This window comes from Pimephales promelas, chromosome 11 (genome assembly GCF_988280905.1).
Source record: "Pimephales promelas chromosome 11, fPimPro1.hap1.1, whole genome shotgun sequence".
Taxonomy (NCBI): domain Eukaryota; kingdom Metazoa; phylum Chordata; class Actinopteri; order Cypriniformes; family Leuciscidae; genus Pimephales; species Pimephales promelas.
Window position 1 is genome coordinate 20986503 of NC_142779.1, and position 22131 is coordinate 21008633.

The following is a 22131-nucleotide window of genomic DNA, read 5'->3' on the forward strand; positions in this document are numbered from 1 at the left end:
GCTATGCCTGTGGTTTCTCTTCTATAACACCTGTTTAACTTCATACATCAGTTTTTTACACAAGCTGGTGCAAAAGTAATTGAAAATTGACTCAAAAAGGTGAAGTTATTTAGCTTTAGCATCATCTGTTTGCAAATGACATTTGGTTTGACATTTTGCAATAACAGTTTGACATCTAGTGCAAAATGGCGTTTCAAAATGTACCCAAAAGTCTACAAATACTATTTGGGGCCACTGTAAATCTTTGAGCTTGATTTAAAATAAAGCATATTTACCAGGTCTCGTCGTTTTTGAACTCTAGTTCACCGTAGGCGTCCTCAAAGTCCTCTCCGCCGCCCTTAGCGAGTCCCTCCATTGTGCGGAAAGGAATGATGACTGTCCCTCTCGCTCCTGATGTCCGCAGCACTTTCACTTCCATGATGCCCACACTCTCACTTACGTGCATGGACTCGCTTTCAAAAGTGAAGATGCCTGCGTGGTCATCATCGAGGATGGTAACTGTGGCAACAGCAGGGAATCCTAACAAGGCCTTTGGGTACGGCAGGCTACTGGGCGACAGCACCTCATCCTCGGTCTCCAGGACACGCACATTACTGAGCCGCAGGAAGAAATGCTCGTCCTCCTCAAAGATGTCGTCATCGATGATGCCAACGGCGATTTCCTTGACAACTTCACCAGGTTTGAACACCACCGTTCCCTCCGTGAACTCATAGTCCGCACCGGCATTCGCCGAGCCGTCCTCCGTTTTATAATCCACATAGATCGTATTAGCGATGTCGCCACCTTTACGCATTATCGTGAGTAGAACAGCCCCGCAGTTCTCTAGACACTGGTAAATGGCAGGCTCGAACACAATCCGAGACACAAACTCCTCAGGTTCTTCTACGTGAACTTCTTGAACGCTGGTGCTGCGTTTGGCCTGCTCGGCCACGTGCTTCTTGAGGATGTTCCCGGCGCCAGTCATCATCCTCGTGGCCTGGATACGATAAAACGCTCTGCTTTTCTGTTGGTGTGATAGGGCATAATAGTTGGCCATCTCCACTAGCTGGTCCAGCTCCTTCTCCGGGTGTTTCTGCTTCAGGTCCTTAAGGATACGGATCATATCTCTGCGAGACTCGTCCACCTCCTTGCCCTCAATCAGGCCCATCAAGTTACTAGCAGCTCCGCCGTCGACAAAATGAGAATTCATCATCTTTCCGTCCATTTCGATGCCTTTGGAGCGGTCACCCTCTGTCTCGATAATGACGCCTCTGTGCTTGTCCGTGCGATATTTCTTGTGCATGAACTTATAGAAGAGCAGGCGACGGTCGGCAACCCAAGCCAGAATGACACAGATGGGGAAAAACGCCAAGGTGAGAAGCCCTTCCCATACTTGGACTACGTTGGGCGAGATGACGGCCAGGATCATGTAGAGCCAGATGTAGGCAAACACGCTCCATGCCGCCGTCACGAAAAACACACGCAGGTGTTTCACCTTCCGGACCTCCCCCTCCGGGATCACGGACACGCACAGGCCGATGATCACAAACATGTTGAAAGCGGCACTGCCTACGATGGTGGATGGGCCGAGTTCACCGGCATGGAAATCGTGTCCGCACACTTCGATGACGGAAAGCATGATCTCAGGGGCGGAGGAGCCCAACGCCATGAGCGTGAGGTTGGACACGGTCTCGTTCCACACACGGATTGTCGTAGTTGTCGTCTCACCATTCGGACGCTTGATGATGATTTCCTTTTCCTGGGAGGTGATTACCTCAATGGCAGCCATGAAGCGATCTGCAATAATCGACACCCCCAGGAACATGTAAATCATTGCCACGAAGTACACAATGACCCTCGCGATCTTGTCACCCATGGAAGGGTCCTCGGGGTACCAGATGGGTAAGATGATGCCAGGTTGGCATCGACCCGTATCCTCGAAGCATGCGGTGGTGTTCAGGGGGGGCGGGCTTGGCGTGACTCGCGCCTCTGCACAGAGGAAGGTTGCTGCCACGGAGACCACTCCCAACCAGAGGTAGGCAGAAGTCTTTGTCCTTAAGCGATCCATGCACCCTCCTTCACCTCAAGGGTCTGTGATCTCTAGCTGTCCTTCGGGAATCCAGCACTGGGCTGTCTTTGGTTCCACACGCCACCTATGACAGAAGAAAAGCAGATAGTGAATCAGAGGACAAGAAATCGGCACTTCACACCTTCTTAATGGCATAAGACACCTGACATCAGTGGTCGGGAGTATGAACAGTGCAGATGTATTGTAAGCAAACTCATCTGGGAAATCTGCAAATAAAGCCATTATTCTTTGCTAGATTTGTGAGCAGTGTGTGTGTGATATAATAAGGTGAAATACTAAAGGTCCACACAGCAGAAAGCTAAAAGGCCTCACTCAGCAGGTGTGAATGTTGCCAGAATAAGCAATGTCCAAAATGACGCACTGGGAAACATCAACAACAGCGCAAGGGCAGCGTGCTGCTCCGTTCCAACATGCTTCCTATTGAGGCAGCATTTTCAGGCTCCTGTTTCAAAAGCTAAATTAATAATGCAGTCTACCTTTTTTTTGGCAAATACTGGCAAAGTAACTGGCTCGCCCTCAGAGGAAAAAAGGACAAGATGGTTGAAGTTAAATACTGAAAACAATTGAGAAAAATGGTTAAAAGGATTTTCCTATCCATTTTTTGTGCATTTATTTATAGAGTAGACTGCTGTTAGATTAGCAATATGTTAACACCGGTATCAATTAAAAGGGATACTCCACTTTTTTGGGAAATAGGCTCATTTTACAACTCCCTCAGGGTTAAACATTTGAGTTTTACCGTTTTCGAATCCATTCAGCCGATTTTCTGATATTTAGAAGAATGTCAGTAACCAGACAGTTTCTGGTCTCATTGACTACCATAGTAGGAAAAAATATATACTATGGTAGTCAATGAGAACAGAAACTGTCTGATAACTGATATTCTTCTAAAAAACTGAAAATCCGCTGAATGGATTCAAAAACAGTAAAACTCTGGGGGAGTTGTAAAATGAGCCTATTTCCAAAAAAAAAAAAGTGGAGTATCCCTTTAAATAATTGTGGTTGTGGCACCCAGAATTTGCCCATGTAGAATATTACAAACCAGATAAAGGCACAGTTCACCCAAAAATGGAAATTCTGTCATCATTTACTTACCCTCATTTCATTCCAAACATTTATGACTTTCTTTTTTTCTGTGGAACACAAAATAAGATATTTTGAAGAACTTCTGATGTACAGAAGAAAGCATATGATACAGGTTTAGAATGACATAAAGGTAAGTAAATGATGACAGGATTTCCAACTTTCCCTTTAACTAAGAGGTTACATGATGGTTAAAATGCTGCCAATGTAGGCAGCGAGGCGGCTCACTAGGTTGTGTAACAGAGATGTCTGTTCTGGAAATGAAATGTGTGCAGGTTCCACCCAGAGAGCTGGGAATAATTAACTAATATGGACACAGATTATTTCATTACATTTTTATCCCACTGCACCAGTGGAGATGACAGTGTGCATGTGGGAGTGTGTGGGAGCAGCTCTGGTGAATCCACATGGAGATGGAGGTGGTGTGTGTGCAGTTCAATTGCTCTCTCTAACACAGGAACACACTCAGAGAAACTCTGCATTGCTCAGGGGTTGCTCTTTGATAACTAATAATGGATGTCTCATTTAACTATCAACCAGGTCTTATGTTTCTTATCAAATTCTTTAGGAGAAATACAAATTTGACTCAAATATACTACCTTTGAAAAGTTTGGGGGTCAAGATTTTTTTTAAGAATATATTATTATTAATACTTTTATTTAGCAAGTATGCATGAAATTGATGAAAAGTGGCATTTATAATGTAAAACTATTTCTATTTCAAATAAAAGCTGTTCTTTTGAACTTTTTGAACTTGTGTTTTATCCTAAACGTTTTTTTCACTGTTTTAAAATGCATTAGGCGGAACATGCATTATAGAGTCTCTAGAGAAGAGAGAGATCTTAATTTGTCAAAGTCAATCTTAATTCTTCCTTCCTCCAAATTAAAGAACCACTAGACTAAAAAGAACCAATAAGTAACCAGAATCATTAAATATATTCCTGCAACTATCATTTAGGAAGCATTTTAACTATGTTGCATGATCAAACCCCCAAAACTCATACACCAAAAAGATGTTGCAAGAGAGATGCAGGAACATAAGTGGACTATGCAAGAGGCATCAGGCCAGACCTGATTATAGTAAGTAAATCAAACACTCTCACACTCACACATATGCAGTGGGCTGTAAGTAAACAGCACAGTGTAGAAACAGAAGGCCTAATAAAAACTGTTTTGTAAAGCAAAAGAGCCCAGCCTGAAGCCTTGAGCTGCCCCAAACTATACCCTCCTCTCTGTCTACACTACCATATACATATGCAAAAAAAAAATGGAGGAAGAGAAGAATAGAGGAAGAGGAGAGTGCCTGTAGTCACTCCTAGTTTTCTAATCTAAACAACGTTTGAGTTTCAATTCTTATCACTTGACATTTGTGATTTCATGTACCAACTCAGACAGAACTAACATCTCCGTGTTTATTAGAGGTGAGTGTGTTTTTTTTTCTAGATGTGGGTGATACAGAAGGTGCTTGTGTGCATCACGTATGACGTTTTTTTAGGAAAACCCTATTTAAAAAAACATTTGCTGATAATTTACTCACCCCCATGTCATCCAAGATATCCATTTCTTTCTTTCTTCAGTAGAAAATAAATTATGGTTTTTGATGAAAACATTCCAGACTCTCCGAATTTTTTTTTCGAGTCAATTTCTTTATTTCGTTTGTTAAATGAACCAAATGACGTGAAAAAAGATTTGTTCATTTTGATGATTGAGTTCGAACAGGAGAGTCATCACAGAACAGAGCAAGGCGACCATTTGAGCTTATAAAACTTAAACTTTTTTTTTTTTTAAATGAGCGATCGTTTCGCTTGATAAGACCCTTATTCATCGTCTGGAATCGTTTAAAGCCCTTTGAACAGTTTGCAGTTTGCACTGAAACTCTCATTTGGACCTTGAACCATTTGGTTCCCATTGAAGTCCATTATATGGAGAAAAATCCTGGAATGTTACCATCAGAAACCTTAATTTCTTTTCGACTGAAGAAAGAAAGACATGGACATCTTGGATGACATGGGGGTGAGTAAATTATCAGCAAAAGTTTTTTTTAAAGTGAACTACTCCTTTACAGTCACACTTTATAGTTTTTAAACCTTCATAATATTTGCCCAAGACCCTTGAGATGGTACATCGACTTACAATAGGTTAAATGACACGTCTGCCATATAGCCTGGCATTTGCACTATGTAACTTCAGGTTTCGGGTAGTAACCGGAGCACAAAAAGAACTACAAAATTCGACTGCTTTACGGCATAATCTACAGTACCTTGCCTGTGGCCATTGTGATTCCAAAGCCGGTGCTGGATAAACAGCTAGCTTGTGCAATGCGCGTACGACAGTAGGATGTGGTAGGCTAAATTATTTATGACAGCGGTAATGGACAATTTCGCTGCCAACCCGTAGGACGACGGCAGAGGAAAAGTTACTTGTTGTTGCTTTAAAAAGTGACGGTGAACAAAAATAATGAGATGGTAAGAAAATGTATCGCTTTTGCATTATCTCACAAGTGTTTTGCTTTCCCCACAGAAACTTTGCATTCACTCGCAAAACCTTTGAAAAACTGTTCTTTGCGAGTGACTGCAAAGTTCTGAAAAAAAGCAAAGAAGAATTGCGAGAGAATTCAAAAGCATTGCCAAATAAGTTTTATTCCCATCTCATACTGTCCACTTCATTCATGTCATGTGTTCCCTATTTCTAGTTTCCCGCCACCATGGACACTCACAGCTGTTCGTTAAGTTAATCATCACTGTGTACAGTATACGTATATAGGTTCCTCCCTTTGTCCTATTCCATTGTCAGTTGTTGTTTGCGTGTTACTGTCGTGCCTGTAGGCATGTTATTCTCATTCTGCAAATAAATCCTATGTTAATTCATTCTCATCTCTGTCATTGGTTCTATATACTGTATACTGCTATATACTTTACATACTGTAAAAAAATTGTTATTTTAACTTAAAGTATACAGGTAAGTGTTTTTTCTGCCTTAATTTTAAGTCTAGTCAAATTGAAATATGAAAAGTGACAACTGGGATATTTGAACAGACTAAGCTTCAAATTAAGGCAACATAAATGCTTACGGATTAAGTTGAAAAGAAACAATTTTACAGAGCATTTTATTTCTTCACCAAGACTCTTTAGGGGCTCTATATGGTATTAATTTTATATATTTCTTTTTTTCATCAGATACCATCCAAATTGAAATTAAAGCATACAGAAGATTGGTGCACATAAGTAAAATAATTACAATAAAACAACATCAGCAATCACAGACATTTGCAATCGGAGAAGATTAGATTTCTCAAAGAACCGTTGAGATTGGCAAAAAAACAGCAGGTAATTTGCGCTTGAATTTTTACAGTGATTATGTGAGGAAAAACACAGGCAGATTTGGACATTTGGTAGATTTGGACTAGATTAAAATCATGTCACATCATGAAACATGGATTTCTCTAAAGTCCCCCTGGAAAACTAGTCCTGTCTCGAATATAGGGATTTTGATAACAGTAATATACTTTAGAATTAATGTCGATAAATGGCCCTTTGGCACCTGTAGTCTAGATTTATATTTTTTATATCAATTAAGGTTAGTATCCAACAGACCAATTAAAAAACAGTTCAGAGATGTTTTATAAGTAGTATTTAATCCAATGTTTTCATAGTTTGTGTTGTTCCTCATCAATGCAGAGTTATATAAGCAATAAAACTCCAATTTGTCTAAAGCATTTCCAAACTTTTGAAGAACACTGTGTGACATTTAACGGGACAGTTCAGCCAAAAAATTAAATATGCCAAGCCAGCATCATTCACTCCCCCTCATGTTGTTTCAAACCAAATCCGAACACAAAAGATAATATTTTGAAGAATGTTGGGAATCAGCAGCAGTTTTGGTTCCAATTGACTTTTATTGTATGGACAGAAAAACACATTGAGACATTTCTCAAACATCTTTTATGTTGTTTTTCCTAAATTATTTGTATTTTTGAGCAAACTAGCTGTCTTGATGAGTCAAAAAAATTATGTATTGTGGTAATTGACTGCTGTTGAAAGAACTGTTATGAATCTGACATCTAAATGTATGGGTACAGAGATGCTTCAACACCAGGCCGCATACATCTAAGCTGAATGTGTGCCTGTAATTGAGAAGAAGTTCTGGAAGAAGCAAGCCAATTGATTTTGGATGATTATGATTTAGACTGTGTGTGTTTTGTGAAACCCACTATTGATATGTTAGAAGATGTGGGGAAAAATAGTCACAGCAGGTTGTGGGTGATAGTCTGGCATAACTCTAATTTACTACAGACAGACACATACACACTAGAGCCCGACCGATAAAGGATTTTGAAGGCCGATACCGATACACATATTTTTTGGGTTTAAAAATCCGATATTCCGATATATCGGCCGACATTTTATTTATTTATTTATTTTTTTAAACTGGACACGATAGTCACAAATTTTATCATGCTTATTTGAGTTAAGAGAACTGAAGGGGATGTTCTTTTAATTGTTATTCAAGTAATGTATGTATCGTGCCCAACTAAACGAGTGTTGCCAACAGGAACGGTGTAGAGCGTGGTTGACATGTATGACATGGTTCAAGCGTGTTTCGTCCGTTTTTATTTTATTTTTGAAATATTCATTTATCGGCCATTTAACTGTCGATACCGATTGTTTTGAAAATGCCTAATATCGGCCGATATATCGGTCTGGCTCTACTACACACACACACACACAATATTGTCTGTGTCGAATCGAGTTGTAACCTTTCTTCCTCTTTAGCCGTTACTTTCTAGTAATCCTGAAGACTTCCATTAGCTTGTTCAGGTGTGTTTGATTAAGGTTGGAGTAAAACTCTGCAGGACACTGGACCTCGAGTGCCAGAGCTATGAACCCCTGCACTAGAACATGTCCCTCACACTTACAGGGCAGGCATCAGCAAACAATCCCAAACAACAGCATTTAAAAGCTTTGAAACAAGCTGCTCCTCTGAGAGCGTAACCAAAAGTATGTGTGTCTGAGGTGGCGCTGTGTAGCATTATATCCGAATAGCCACTGAGTGTCTGAAGCTAAAGACTTTTCCCTGCACATGAAGTCAGCACCTGTTACCATAGCAACACCCTGGAACGCGTGGGACAGGAACATTTTTCTCTGAAATCATGCTCATAAAAATCAAACAAATCTCCAATGTGTATGCGTTTTGGGCCCAGACGAGGGTATATGCTCATCAGATAAACTGAATCTCATCCACTGGACCACAGCGACCAGACAGTTTATTTACTGCAAAACAACCAAACTATCACAGAACATTAACATCAGTGCATAGTGAGCGTCACATGAAGTTGACATGATTCAACTGTTGTTTCACTACTTCTGCTGAATTTATATACATGCAAATGCACAAGCATTTACTTAGAATTTGTATTTTTTACTGCTTTGCACAGTTAAAAATGTATAAGAACTTATATAACCAAAATACCTTTGACAAAAACAGGATCTAAGCCTTACACATTGACCTCTTGACTGAAAAATCTCCAACCCTGGGACACATTAAATTGGTAAAAAAAAAAAAAAAATGACAGTAAAAACTTTTATAATTTCATTTATTTAGAATTTTTAACTTTCGATTTAAAGGATCCTGACAAAAAAAGTATCACAGTCCCACAAAAACTTTAAATCTACACTAGTCAGCTGAAAAAAAGCACAAACGTGACACTTGAAGCCTAAATTGTTATGTGAAAAAATATTGTTGGTTTAACTTAAAGGGATACTCCACTTTTTTAGGAAATAGGCTCATTTTACAACTACTCCAGAGTTAAACAGTTGAGTTTTACCATTTTTGAATCCATTCAGCAGATTTTCTGATATTTAGAAGAATATCAGCAACCAGACAGTTTCTGGTCTCATTGACTTCCATAGTATATATTTTTTCTTACTATGGAAATCAATGAGACCAGAAACTATCTACTGACATTCGTCTAAATATCAGAAAATCGGCTGAATGGATTCGAAAACAGTAAAACTCAACTGTTTAACTTTGAGGGAGTTGTAAAATGAGCCTATTTCCAAAAAAAGTGGAGTATCACTTAAAAAAATTAAGTAACCTGGTTGCCTTAAAATTTTAAGTTGATTGAACTGGAAAAAGTGAGTTAATACAATGAAGGAGATTGATTTAATAATCAGAAACTCAAAATATTAAGTTATCTCAACTAAATAAATTATTTAAGTTGATTTGACAAATGTTGTGATAAAAAAAAATGTTGTGATAACAAATCTTGAAAATATTTTTTTACAGTGTTACACATTAAATTGACAGCATTACTTAACAAAATCCAGTATTATGAACTCTTTCACCACCAAAGGGTTTTTTTTTTTAAGCCAACTCAAGCACTTTTAATCATTTTCACAAAAAATGTAAGGGCCCCAGAATATTGTATCAATATATGAACATGCCACTTATAAAAAGAAAGAACAGAGCAAAAAAATAAACTAAAAATATATATTCTAGCTTCATGCAATAATTTTTTTAATCAACACTTAAATGTAAGTTAAAAAAAAGCAACATTTTGAACAAAAAGCTGAGAAAATCGCATTTTTGTCAAAGACTACATCCCGATCGGATTCAGAACGATGATTGAAACATAGATGGAGTAGATCAAATCCATCAACACCCCAAAAGCTTGAGCAGTCTTTACATCTAACTTTTACTCGGTAACTTTAGGAAGTTTTAATTTAAATCCTGTTTAATGCATGGTGATTGATCTCGTTATTTGACATGTGCATACTTCAATACTTCAGTACTTCAATCTCTTTTTTCTGCTTCTTCGGCTGTGTTTGGATCCAGAGATATGGACATGTTCAGAAGATGCGTAATAGCACCTCTGTTTAAAAGTTAAAACGGATTGGCGGAAAAGTCTGGGGAAGAGTTGTGTCATAAACGACGGAAAATTCTGTCAGTGCTGGGAAAAGAATTAACGTGTCCTATTATGCTTTTTCAAATATTACCTTTCATGCAGTGTATACAGGTCACAACTGTCATTTGTTCGTGAACTAAATCTGCTATAAAACCATAATACATAAATGCATAAAATGCTTGAATGTGGACATGTCCATATGTGTGTCTTACTGTCTGAACAGGTAGGTTTTATGTAAAAACTATAACATTAAAACAACGCAAATTAATCCCCATGCATATTATCAAATGATATAAAACTAGTATGTTAGTATGTTCTGCTTAAAACGTGATCACATTTGACGTCTGTTTTTATATTTAGGGCCCATCGAACACCAAGGTGCGAGGACCGTCTAGGAATTACTCAATTTATGTGTTTTTATATTTGTCAACACACATTTACACACATTTTGGTTTTCCTCATTTCTATATATTATATGGAATAATTTGTTATTTTCACTTGTTTGACCACTTGAATTGTTAGTAATTATCGGTAGGGTAGCTTTCAATGTATGACACGTTTTTTTTTTTGTGGCTGAATAATATTCTTTATTGACTAATACTGACTGCTTGAAAATACCTCATTTATAATGATGCCAGACTGAGCTGTAACCTCTATCTGTGTGTCTTACATTCAAAAAGCAAGTACTTTTGTACTTTACCTCAATACTTAATACTTTTACTGGAGAGTAATATTTTAGGTACTTTTAATTAAGTTCTTGATTGGTGTATTTCGTCCACCGCATGCTTACATTTTTTTAAAATGAGAAAAATTAACTAAAAACTTTCAGATAAAGGCATTATTTTGCAAGTAGCTGCTCCGAGGACTGAAAGGAAACCTCAGGAGATCTTCTGCTCTGGTCAAAAACACTCATATGTGTGTAAGAGTCTAATCCCAATTTGACCCTCCAAAAGCACTGTGTAATAAAACCACAATTTGATTCTCCAAGTCTCCTGTGTGTGTGTGTGTGTGTGTGTGTGTGTGTGTGTGTGTGTGTGTGTGTGTGTGTGTGTGTGTGTGTGTGTGTGTGTGTGTGTGTGTGTGTGCGTGTGTTGATGCACCCTTGGTGGTAAGCAAACACACTTCAGAACATGAAAAAGATCTTATACATGATTCCAAATAGACCCATGAGATGGCAGAGTGCTGACAGAGACGACAACACACACGCATACCATCTCTTTCACTCTCTCAGCATCAGAGTCAATGCCAGCATGAAAAAGTAACACACTAAAAATACAGTAAAGAGGCGACACACACTTTCACACAGCATTGCTTGGAAAGCCCACACAGAGAGCAAGTAGCTCTTCCACTCTTACAATTACACACTTCTTCTTTTATCCTGCTCCTGCTCTTGATCTGTTTTTCTCACACTTCCTCTGTCAGAAGTACAAGCGTGATTCTCACTATCATCATCATATCATGTCTTTTGGGTGAGTTGGTGAGAACTTTTATGACTGTATAACTTTCTTCTGTAAGGGGAAAAAATTTGAATAAGTATATTGTGGTCCAAAAATCATGGGACCAGTGTTATTTTAGTAGTATTATAGAGGTTAAATGGGTCATAGTTGACCCACCCATGGTTTGGCACACATGAATCGCAGATTAATTGCAAAGTTTAACCATCATGGAGTGAAAGTTTATCATTTGCACGTTTTGTCTTGCCAAGTTTAAACTTTTCCAGCACAAGAAGAGGCAAAAGAGAACTAAATTATCTGTTATCTGTGCACACAGCCACACACACACACACACGGAATTGATTCCTCCTTCGCATTTCCTAGCACTTGAACAGACACATACTGTACACACAAAATTGTGTCAAAATACCAGTCACGGCAAGTATTCTCATAGTCTGTTATGTCCTATAATGATAACATAAACTGTTGAGAAAGAAATTGGATGTGCATCATTACATTGGATCTTATAGTGACAGCAGCCTTCAGTATAAATAGCTGCTGCTGTCTATTTGATCATGTTAATCAAACAACAAAACACAGCTTTAACAAAAATTAATCTATATTCAATTTATGCAGTGAACACTATTTACATTTAGAATTATTACATTTCTGTACTGACCTTACTTTATTCGCCTGCAATTATGGCGCTTGTCCATTACCAGTACCAGCTCACCTCGGCTTGGCACTCCTCGCCTCGGCTCGCTTTTCGCTCCGTATTCCATTGCAGACAATACCGCCACAAATACCCGGTCGTCATAGCGACGCCTTTCGTTCCTTGTTGCCCTATCAAGCTCTCACTGGATCCTCTCTTCGGCAACCAAACAGAAAAGTCTGCACCTCCTCGTTTGACAATGGCGTATTCTTCCGAGTTGCCATATTAATAGTAGTAAGTTTAGTTGTAATTTGACTATCTCTGGCCAAAATATTTTAAAATGGCTGGGATATTCTGGATACTCCATCTGGCGCGTGCAATGATGACGCGGTGAATGGTGACGATTCTCTGACCAATCAGCAGTCGGCATTGTTTTAACGTCACATAGTACCGGCTTAGCTCACCTCAGCACGCTCAGAACCTCGCCGGAGGTGATACAAAAAAAAAGTAACCGAAAGCAGGTACAGGTACAACTTTTACACAGTGGAATACCAAATAAAGGCAAGCCGAGCCGAGTCGAGCTGGTATTGTGTAGTGGAAAAGTGCAATTGCTGTATTTTGTTCTTGTTTTTTTTTTTTTTATAATTTTTGAACTTTATTAGTTAGGCTAGTAGTTTTTGCTGTGGCAACATTTCTTAAAATCTTAAAATCTTAAAACTGTATTTTATTTTGATTTAGTTTTAGTTAACAATAGGGATCCACCGATATGAACATTTTGGCCGATATTATTTATCTTTGAAAGCCGATAACCGATATATTGGCCGATAAATATAAATCCAAATTTTTCTATACTTTTTGAGAGCCTGATTACAAAAACAAAAGTCTCACCATTAAAAGCCAAGTCCCAAGCCATGTATAGCCATGTATAATGTTCTCATAATTTTAAGTAGCCTATATGACAGCTTACAGCATATGACATCACATGTTGCACTTAACTGTATTTTCCTTTTTTGAAGTGATTCCAATTATATTTCAAGTAATTCAAAACCATCATTCAGAACCAGTCAGCATCTGAAGCGTCTCAGCCGATGGGAAAATACATTATTTATCGGCTTTAATATATCAGTCAAATGTTCTTACTGGGCCGATAACGTTAACATTATAACGATACCGATTATAACGATAACGATATATGGTGCATCCCTAAATAACAACTCTCCTTGACTTTTTGGTCACAAAAAAAAAAACACATACAAGAGACATTTTAAAATTTCTTCAGTTGAGTTCCACAGATATGAAGGTTTGAAATGACATGAGAATGGCTAATGAAGTCAGAGTTTTTAAAAATTGTAAACGATCCCTTTAACAACTTTTAATTATGAATAGCTTACAGCTTGGAAAGCCAGCCAATACCAGTTACGAGAGTCCTACAACGAAACTCAACAGGTTAAACTATCCGAACACACAGATGGTGGGTTTGAATCTCATTCATACCATGATCAGGTCAGATCTCTGAAGAAACATGACTGGCAGCATTTCAGGGTGGTGAGCCAATCGTGGGTAACCTCCTTTCCACCACCTCAGCTGTTCCCATGGCAATGAGATGCCTGTGGGTTACAGGCTAAGACGATCATGTAGATCTCAGCATGCGTTAAAGTACCTCGTTGGCACCTGTAAGCAATGGGCAAATAGCAAATGTGATGTTTCGAAGCACACAAATTCTCCACGGCAAGGACTTACTAGTAAACGGGCCACACGCTAGGTGTAAATCGTGAAGAAAAAGTATGTTTGTAAACTTCTGTCCTCACTCCTCCGCTCTCTCCATCTCGTATATCACACCTCAGAACCCCCAGCAAATCCATTCATACGCAACTGTTGACAACTGCCGCTGAGAGGCATCTTAGTGTTCTCACTTCAGACAATAAATAGACTACAAATATTCACACAAAAGCCCTATGAACAACTCAGGCTAATTAACATACTAATGAGGCCTTTAAGCTAACGAATTTTGTGTGCTCATTAGAGAAAAAATTGGAGGTAGTCAGCCATGTCTCTGAGTGTGTATACAATTGTATGTATTTTCCTCATCATACACACTCACATGCACAAACAACACTATAAAATCTAAATACAACACAAATGAACAACAGCAAGTTTGCCACTGGCGGCATACTGTATCTGTTTCCCAGAGTTCTGACTTTTACCGATCTGGAGAAGAAGTACACGTCTCTCAGGGTAACAGGAGACAGGGCGAACTAAAGACACCCACAAACACCAGCCTCCCCCCACCCTATTTTAAGAAATGCCCAGTTGGGCTGACACCTGATAGGGATATAAACAGAGTGTAGGACCGTGTGGCAGGTGGCAGCTGTCCTGAATTAATCACATATCTCAGCAAATACTCTTTACCTGTTTGAACCCCCAAAAAGAACATGAGGAACTCAGATGATAACTCTACAATCCCATATGTATCTTACAAACCCCCTCTGCCTCATGTATGAGCTTTACAGTCATTGTTAGTCACATAAATACAGCTCGAGGGACCAAATCTGATGTGCAGGATGCTGGGATTCTGTGAAAGCATCACGTGCTTGAGCTCGGATCCAGAGGGACGTGCAGATATACGTTGAAACACAAGAAATGCATTAGAAACGCACGTTAAACGGCAAATGGAGGAGGAACAGTCAACAAACAGATCATGGTTTCACCTGCCACGAACGACAATATCCTCGTAAGTCGTAAGTAGGGATGGGAATGGTAAAGAATTTAATGATGCTGGTAGTAGCTCCGATTCATCTAACCTTTAAAGCATTTTTAGTGCTTTTAAGGGAAAACATAAGAAATAATTACACTTAGCCTACTACCCTCCGCAGTCTAATACATAAAGCAGTAGTCTACATTATGAAATTAATAACTTGGGGCTCAGTAAGCGAGTGAATTAATTCTCTCTGGCTTCGAGTGATTCATGTGTTTTTGATTCAAATAACCGGCTCATAAGAGTCATTCATTCGGCATCGAATTACATTGGCCGTGCTGTATGCTTTGGATTGACCAAGAACCACCGGCTCACAAGAGTCATTTGTTTAAGAATCGGACTACATTGGTCACTAGGTTCAGTGCCACTGAATAGTGGTGAAGAACTGTCAAGTGTATTTTAGTACGATGATCTGTCCGCATCAGCGGCAGAATGTATGTCCAAAAATCCGAATGTCAGAAAAATCCTTATATTTTTTTGTATTGGAACAGGTTCTCAGCCCAAACGATCCATATATGAGTCTCATGCTTCACCATAAACTAAATCCACATATTTTATCGTTAAAATAAAGGCATCCCGATCAATCTGTACTCATTTCAAAGACGAATTTAGCACTGAAGGGGATTATTTTACGGTGGCAACATGATGGAAATGATGCTGTGACGCAAATTTGGAGACATTCTCCCTCCACCACAGTTGCACGTCGCGCTGATCACACATCCACTCCGAACAGCCCCTGCCGTTTACCGAGTCAAATTCGCAACATTCCAACTCCTCTTAAATAAAGCCGGCGGCGCCTCGAACTGCACTAATTATCGCTGACTAACCAATAGCGACGCACAAACGCATTGAATGGAAGGTACGTACCTGTGATTTGAGCAAATGAGGAATGCTTTCCTCCTAAATGATTTTCGGTAACGCCAAATATTTCAGCCAGATCAGTTTCCTGTCCTTTAAGCGTGCAGCTGGCTGCTCCTCGGTGTCAGAAATACCCCAGGGCCGCTTTCGCCCTCCTCACTCCTGCGCACACGCACACACACACACACGGACCGACTGCCGGTGCTTCTGCCCAGTTCCGGCAGATCGATGGAACCGGCGAAGTGATGCCTCTTTCCCTCGCGCGTCTCTGATGGATGCGCCGGTCACCGGGGCTGTCAGCGCGCGCTCAGATCGAAGCGCCGTTGAAAAATGGAACCTTGGAATCCATGTGATCAGTTTTTCCGCGAGCCCCGAGCAACAGCGGCGAACGAACGCTCGCTCGCGCCCCCTCCTCCTTCTCTCTCTCTCTCTCTCTCACTCTGCCCGTCTCACGTTATAGCGCAGGAAACAAGTTGGTGTTCTCACAACCGAGTGGGCCTCGTTTCATTTCATGACCAAGCATCTCGATTCAGCACCATACAAACGCTGCACATGTGAAACATTCCCTCTATCAGAATCTGTGGGTTTCATCTGCAGGCATCACAAACCTCTTGCTTAGTTACCGCTTCATTTGATAACTCAGCTGAGAGACTGCTCGGTTTTCCCTGGATCACGAGAGGGACAATTTTAAGATGTATTAAATTCACCCCCCAAAAAAAGAAAAAAAAACTCCGCCTCCCTTCTCCAGATTTCGCCTTGGAAACACACCCTCCACCGAACGCACGCGGACACACGCGTCTACGTCATCGCATCAGCTGGGACTGAGAAGATGCAGCATAATTCATGTGCATGTAATATCACATCTGCGCGCGTGCCTTGAATCATTGTTAAAACGCCACATATATGTGGAATAATTGCATGGAGCTGGAGGTCAAAAATAGAGCCTTTATTTTGCATGTTGTTCTTTAGCTTTTATATGTGCACCTAAAATTATACTCACAAAATGCACTTTTTTAAATTATTTTAGATATTAAATTACATTATCACATTCTGCACTATAGACGGATACCTGAATAGAATCCTGAATAGAATTTGTTACAAAATCATTTCAAAGAATAGAAAGAGAAAAGGAAAAGAAAGTAATAAAAAAAAAAAGTAATAAAAAAAGTATAAAATGTGCTCCACTGAAACAACATTACTTTTCGGTCAACTTCACCAACCAAACCCTCTCTTTCCAAACACCTGTCATAGAGAGGTTCTCATTGTCCTCATTGACTATGTTTCAATTTGAAATGCCTCATACAGTTTGTAACTATTTGCTTCTGTGACTGGTGCAACGCCAAGGTTAACTGAAAAACATCAAATAATAAAAAGTACACTGAAAGATGCATTCTTTTATTCAAAACATCAGCGTAAGTGTAACAAAATGGCTTGCTAACACTTTTTTATGTCAACTATAAAACTGAGAGACTACACAACATATTCTGAGGGCATATGGGATTTAATTGACGGTTTTGAATTTAAGCTCAATTTTGTTGACATGGTGCAAATGATCTCAGATCAGCTGTTTACAAGTGAAAATCTATTAGGCCTTTTACTGACAATCAGATCCAAAACATATCAGTCACTTAATCTGTGTTCCTGCAGATATCATTAATGCTGATATTATCAGTCTTACTTCCAGCCAAGGAAAGTGTGTGTGTGTGTGTGTGTGTGAGAGAGAGAGAGAGAGAGAGAGAGAGAGAGAGAGAGAGACTGTGCCCAGGGTAATCAGCCCACTGTAGCAGCCTCTTCTAATAATGGCTGCCCTTCACATGACCAAATCATTTATCACACATATAACAAAAGCTAAAACAAACCAGCAAAGACCTGTTAACACACACACCAGCTGTTCTGTGGGTATTTAGAGTGAAGGACGAATCAGCTGAGGAGTGAATCAATGAATGAATGGTTCCCAAGCTGATAGCTAGCCATCTCTCTGGTGTTTGTGAATACAACCTCAACTGTTCTTCTTTTCTTCTTTTTTTCCATGCATTCCCAGTTGCTTGCAAATCTCTTTGATGCTCAATTAGCTGCCTAATATGAGTCGTATAATAATTTAAATGAACAACACTCACACAAAAACCAACTAACAAACCAGGGATTTGAAAAAAACTACTAACCTAAACACTTTTTACTCTGCATTCAACTGTTTCGGATCACTGTCTGGCAGGGTTGTGCAACATTTCCTTTCAATTCATGAGTGTGAATTTGGCCACACCCACTGGAAGTTAAACTGTGATTTGAATTGGACTGAAATTAGCAATTTGTTGAATTACAACTCAAAGAAATTCGACACCAGTTATGCATTCTGTGAAATTAAGTGGACCACCCATCTACCCTGAACCACAAAATTTAATTTATTAAATATACATTTATTAAAATAATATATCCATCCATCCATCCATATATCCATTCATCCATATATCCATCCATTCATCCATATATCCATTCATCCATATATCCATCCATCCATATATCCATTCATCCATATATCCATCCATCCATATATCCATTCATCCATATATCCATCCATCCATATATCCATTCATCCATATATCCATCCATCCATCCATCCATATATCCATTCATCCATATATCCATCCATCCATCCATCCATATATCCATTCATCCATATATCCATCCATCCATATATCCATTCATCCATATATCCATCCATCCATATATCCATCAATCCATCCATCCATCCATCCATCCATCCATATATCCATCCATTCATCCATCCATCCATATATCCATCAATCCATCCATATATCCATCCATCCATCCATATATCCATTCATCCATATATCCATCCATCCATCCATCCAATCATCAGGCCTTTTTAAAGCATTTAAAAAATGTTCAAACCTTTTCCAAGCCAACTTTCAAAGTTTGAATTCAAAGTCCTTTTGATTAGCCAAGTTAAAAATGACAGTTTTTCTTTCTTACTTTAGAGAGCTCAAACTGTGTCTCCTCACCCTTCCCTCTGACTCCTCACAACAAAGCATCGTGGTGGTGAGTTTAGCACTGATGTTTTCTTCAGCAGCAGACTCTGATGGACACCGAGCGGCTGATGCAGCGAGAGCCAGAGAACAGCAGATATACACCTCAGCTGTCTGTGTCCTCTTGCAGAGAGACAGGCATGTGGCAGGCAAAAAGTCCATCAGCTGAATCAGCACGTCTGTCCACCTTCTACCTACTGGGGACAACACCTCAGTGGCCAGCTCTAATGCACACGGATGGGAAATTAACACACAGATACACACACATAATGAAGGGACATTCATCTCTTCTGTCAAACTCAAACACAGGTCAAACTGTGCGTATCCTCACCCTCTCCTCTGTCTCCTCAAAACCACAGCTGTTCCGAAGCCAATCTAGATTATCCTAGGACATCCAGAAGATACGAACACACTCACATACACACGTTGGGTTTCCATGTGTTTTATAGTGGCTTTCCATAGACATAGTGATTTTTAGACTGTACAACCTGTATATTATATCCCCTAACACCAACATAACCCTCATAAAAAAATGCTAACACTTAACAATAAGGTCCATTCATTAAACATTAGTTAATGTATTGGCTAACATGATATAACCATGAGCAATACATTTGTTACTGTTTTTGTTCATCTTTGTTAGTTAATACAAATGCAGCTTCATTGTTTGTTCATGTTAGTTCACAGTGCATTAACTAATGTTAATAAGATTTTAATAAAGTATTAGTAAATGTTAAAAATTATTAACATTAACAAAGATTAACTTTAACATTTCATCATATGCTGAATACGTGATATTCATTCTTAGTTAATGTTAATGTAGTTAACTGATTAACCTTATTGTAAAGTGTTACCGAAAATGATTTACAAGCTGATTTCCTCATGGGGACCAAAAATGTCCCCACAAGGACAAGGATGTAGGATATTTCCCTCTTTGTGGGGACATTTTGTCCCCTTAACGTAAGTGTTCGATAGGAGGATTGGAAAAAGTGGACTGTATAAGGTGATGGTTCAGATCTAACTTTCCTCAATGGGGTGTCGGTCAGAACACACTGGAATCAGATCAGTTCCATGCAAATGAGGTTTATTTGTTAACAGTCTTTGGGCTGTACACAACACAGCAATACACAGGCTTTACTTATCACTGGTATTTGTGCGTACGTGTGTGTACGTGTGTGGTCTACAAAGGAAAAATAAAGATATATATATTAACAATATGTCTTGAGTATTATTACACAAACATAATTTCCATAAACAGATACATATTTCTCAAATAAAGCAATTCTCAAGTGAAAGCTAGAGTAAGATAAAGGAATAAACACATACTCAATGATATTATTATACAACACCGCCACTTAGCGGTCAGAAATAGCATAACATTCAAAACCGAAACCAAAGCTGAGGTAATTTAAACGAACGTCAGATAATCATAAAGATCACGTCCTTAAACTCGAAATATAAAGAGTTTCATACACTAATGTAAACGATCACACATACATATGCACAATCAAACACTGGGTGCCATCTCAATACTATAAATTACAAGTAATATCAAACATAAACGGCACATTTCCGAGCCCTTAACCTCACGCGATTAACGGATTCATCTCTCTTAAACAAGCATCACTTTATGAGAGTAAGACATCAAGGCTTTACAGCTCCTTAGCAAGTATTGATAACCAAACTAGGTAAACAGTCAACTTACATTTATTCATTGACGCACTTCGCACACACAGTCTTGCTTGTACAGTCCCGCTCGTACAGTCCCGCTCTGAACTGATGATGACTGAAAGTAAGTTGCGCATGCGCACATGACTCGGCCTTTCTAACACAGCCGCCCCCAAATTTGGTTACAAATTTGCTCCATTAAAAGGCCGACACTATATGGACTACCATTAGTCACTAGTGTGGTTTTTATCCCCTTCATCTCGGATCTCTGGAAGAACAATCAGTCGAGAGATGGGTCTTGTGTAGACTTTGTCCTTAATCTGCACCTCGACCGTTTGAACTCGACTATCCACCCCAGGAAAGACATTAGATACTCTTCCAATCTGCCAGAATGAACGGGGTAACTGAGGGTCAACAAGCATGACGACTGTCCCTGGTTTGATGTTTACTGATGGATTCTGCCACTTTCCTCTGGCCTGCATGTCAGGTAAGTAATGTTTTATGAAGGCCGTCCAGAATCTGTCAGACAATACTTGTGAATGCCTCCATCTCCGTCTTCCTAGGAGCTCAGATACTGGATAGATGACTTGGGGTAGGGACCCATCTGGCCGCCCCATCAGAAAGCAATTTGGGGTGATCGGATCTGCATCAGCAATGTCCGCTGAAACGTAACCAAGAGGTTTCGAGTTGAGGATGGCCTCAATCTCTATGAGGACAGTTCGAAGCACTTCTTCAGTTACTGATTCTGAGCCCAGGGTAGTGTAAAGTGCGGCCTTTACGGAACGAATCTCGCGTTCCCACACCCCTCCAAAGTGTGGGGCAGCTGGAGGATTGAAATGAAAGCTGATTTGTTGCTTCGCTAGCTGCTGCTGTAGATCACCACTGAGCTGACTGAAGGCTTCTTTAAGTTCTCTCTCACCGCCTCGAAAGTTAGTGCCTTGGTCTGAATATAGCTCTGCAGGTTTCCCACGGCGACCTATAAACCGACGTAGAGCCATGAGAAAGGCATCACTATCTATAGATGTCAGTACCTCAAGGTGCACTGCCCGGGTGGTCAAGCACTTAAATAAAAGTCCCCACCGCTTCTCCGTCCGACGACCTATCTTGACCAGAAGAGGCCCAAAGCAGTCGATTCCTGTTGAATGAAAAGCAGGCTTGAACAACCGAAGTCGTGGTGGAGGGAGATCAACCATTTTCTGGGAGGCTGGCTTCGACCTCCATTTGCAGCATTCGAGACATGTTCGCTGGTACTTTCTCACGGCTTCTCGCCCTTTCAGTATCCACACCTTCCGTCGAAGCTCTGCAAACACTCGTTCTGGCCCAGGATGGCAAAGGCGAGCATCATAATCCTTTATGAATAACTGAGTGTTAGGGTGACTGGGATCCAATACTATAGGGTGTACTGTGTTTGGGTCTAGTCCTTCCACCCGTCGTAGTCGTCCTCCAACTCGTATTAGATCATTGGTTTCGTCGTACTCTGGGGAGAGACAAAGTAAACGGCTGCTAGAATGAACAGGTTTCCCGCTCTTCAACAGCTGGTAGTCTTCAGCAAAACTGTCCATTTGGACCTGTCTCAGCGTGGTCAGTTCTGCCTTTTGATAATCGCTAGCTGAAGGGGAGCCACTCTTTCCTGCCGCCCCATGCAACTCCTGTGCTACAGCTTCGAC

At 39.9% G+C, this 22131-nt stretch overlaps 2 protein-coding genes across 3 annotated transcripts in view; both read right to left on the reverse strand.

Annotated features, from left to right (window-relative positions):
- The window catches only part of slc8a3 (solute carrier family 8 member 3), a 79953-nt gene extending 63486 nt beyond the window's left edge, over nt 1-16467 (reverse strand). The window contains exons 1-2 of one of the 2 annotated variants that reach the window (XM_089117170.1): nt 15762-16467; nt 276-2132 (exon numbers count right to left, since the gene is read on the reverse strand). In XM_089117170.1, the coding sequence (XP_088973296.1) occupies nt 276-2047 (1772 nt within the window). In that variant the 5' untranslated portion in view covers nt 2048-2132; nt 15762-16467. The remainder of the gene's footprint in view (nt 1-275; nt 2133-15761) is intronic. The other variant, XM_039656427.2, reaches the window with a different exon arrangement.
- A 3292-nt stretch (nt 16468-19759) lies between these two features.
- LOC120462169 (uncharacterized) lies at nt 19760-21720 on the reverse strand. Its single transcript, XM_089117171.1, has 2 exons — nt 20502-21720; nt 19760-19976 (listed from the first exon to the last, which is right to left on the reverse strand). The coding sequence occupies exon 1, from the start codon at nt 21655-21657 to the stop codon at nt 20692-20694; it is 966 nt and encodes a 321-aa protein (XP_088973297.1). The 5' UTR covers nt 21658-21720; the 3' UTR covers nt 19760-19976; nt 20502-20691.
- Nucleotides 21721-22131: the final 411 nt, after the last annotated feature.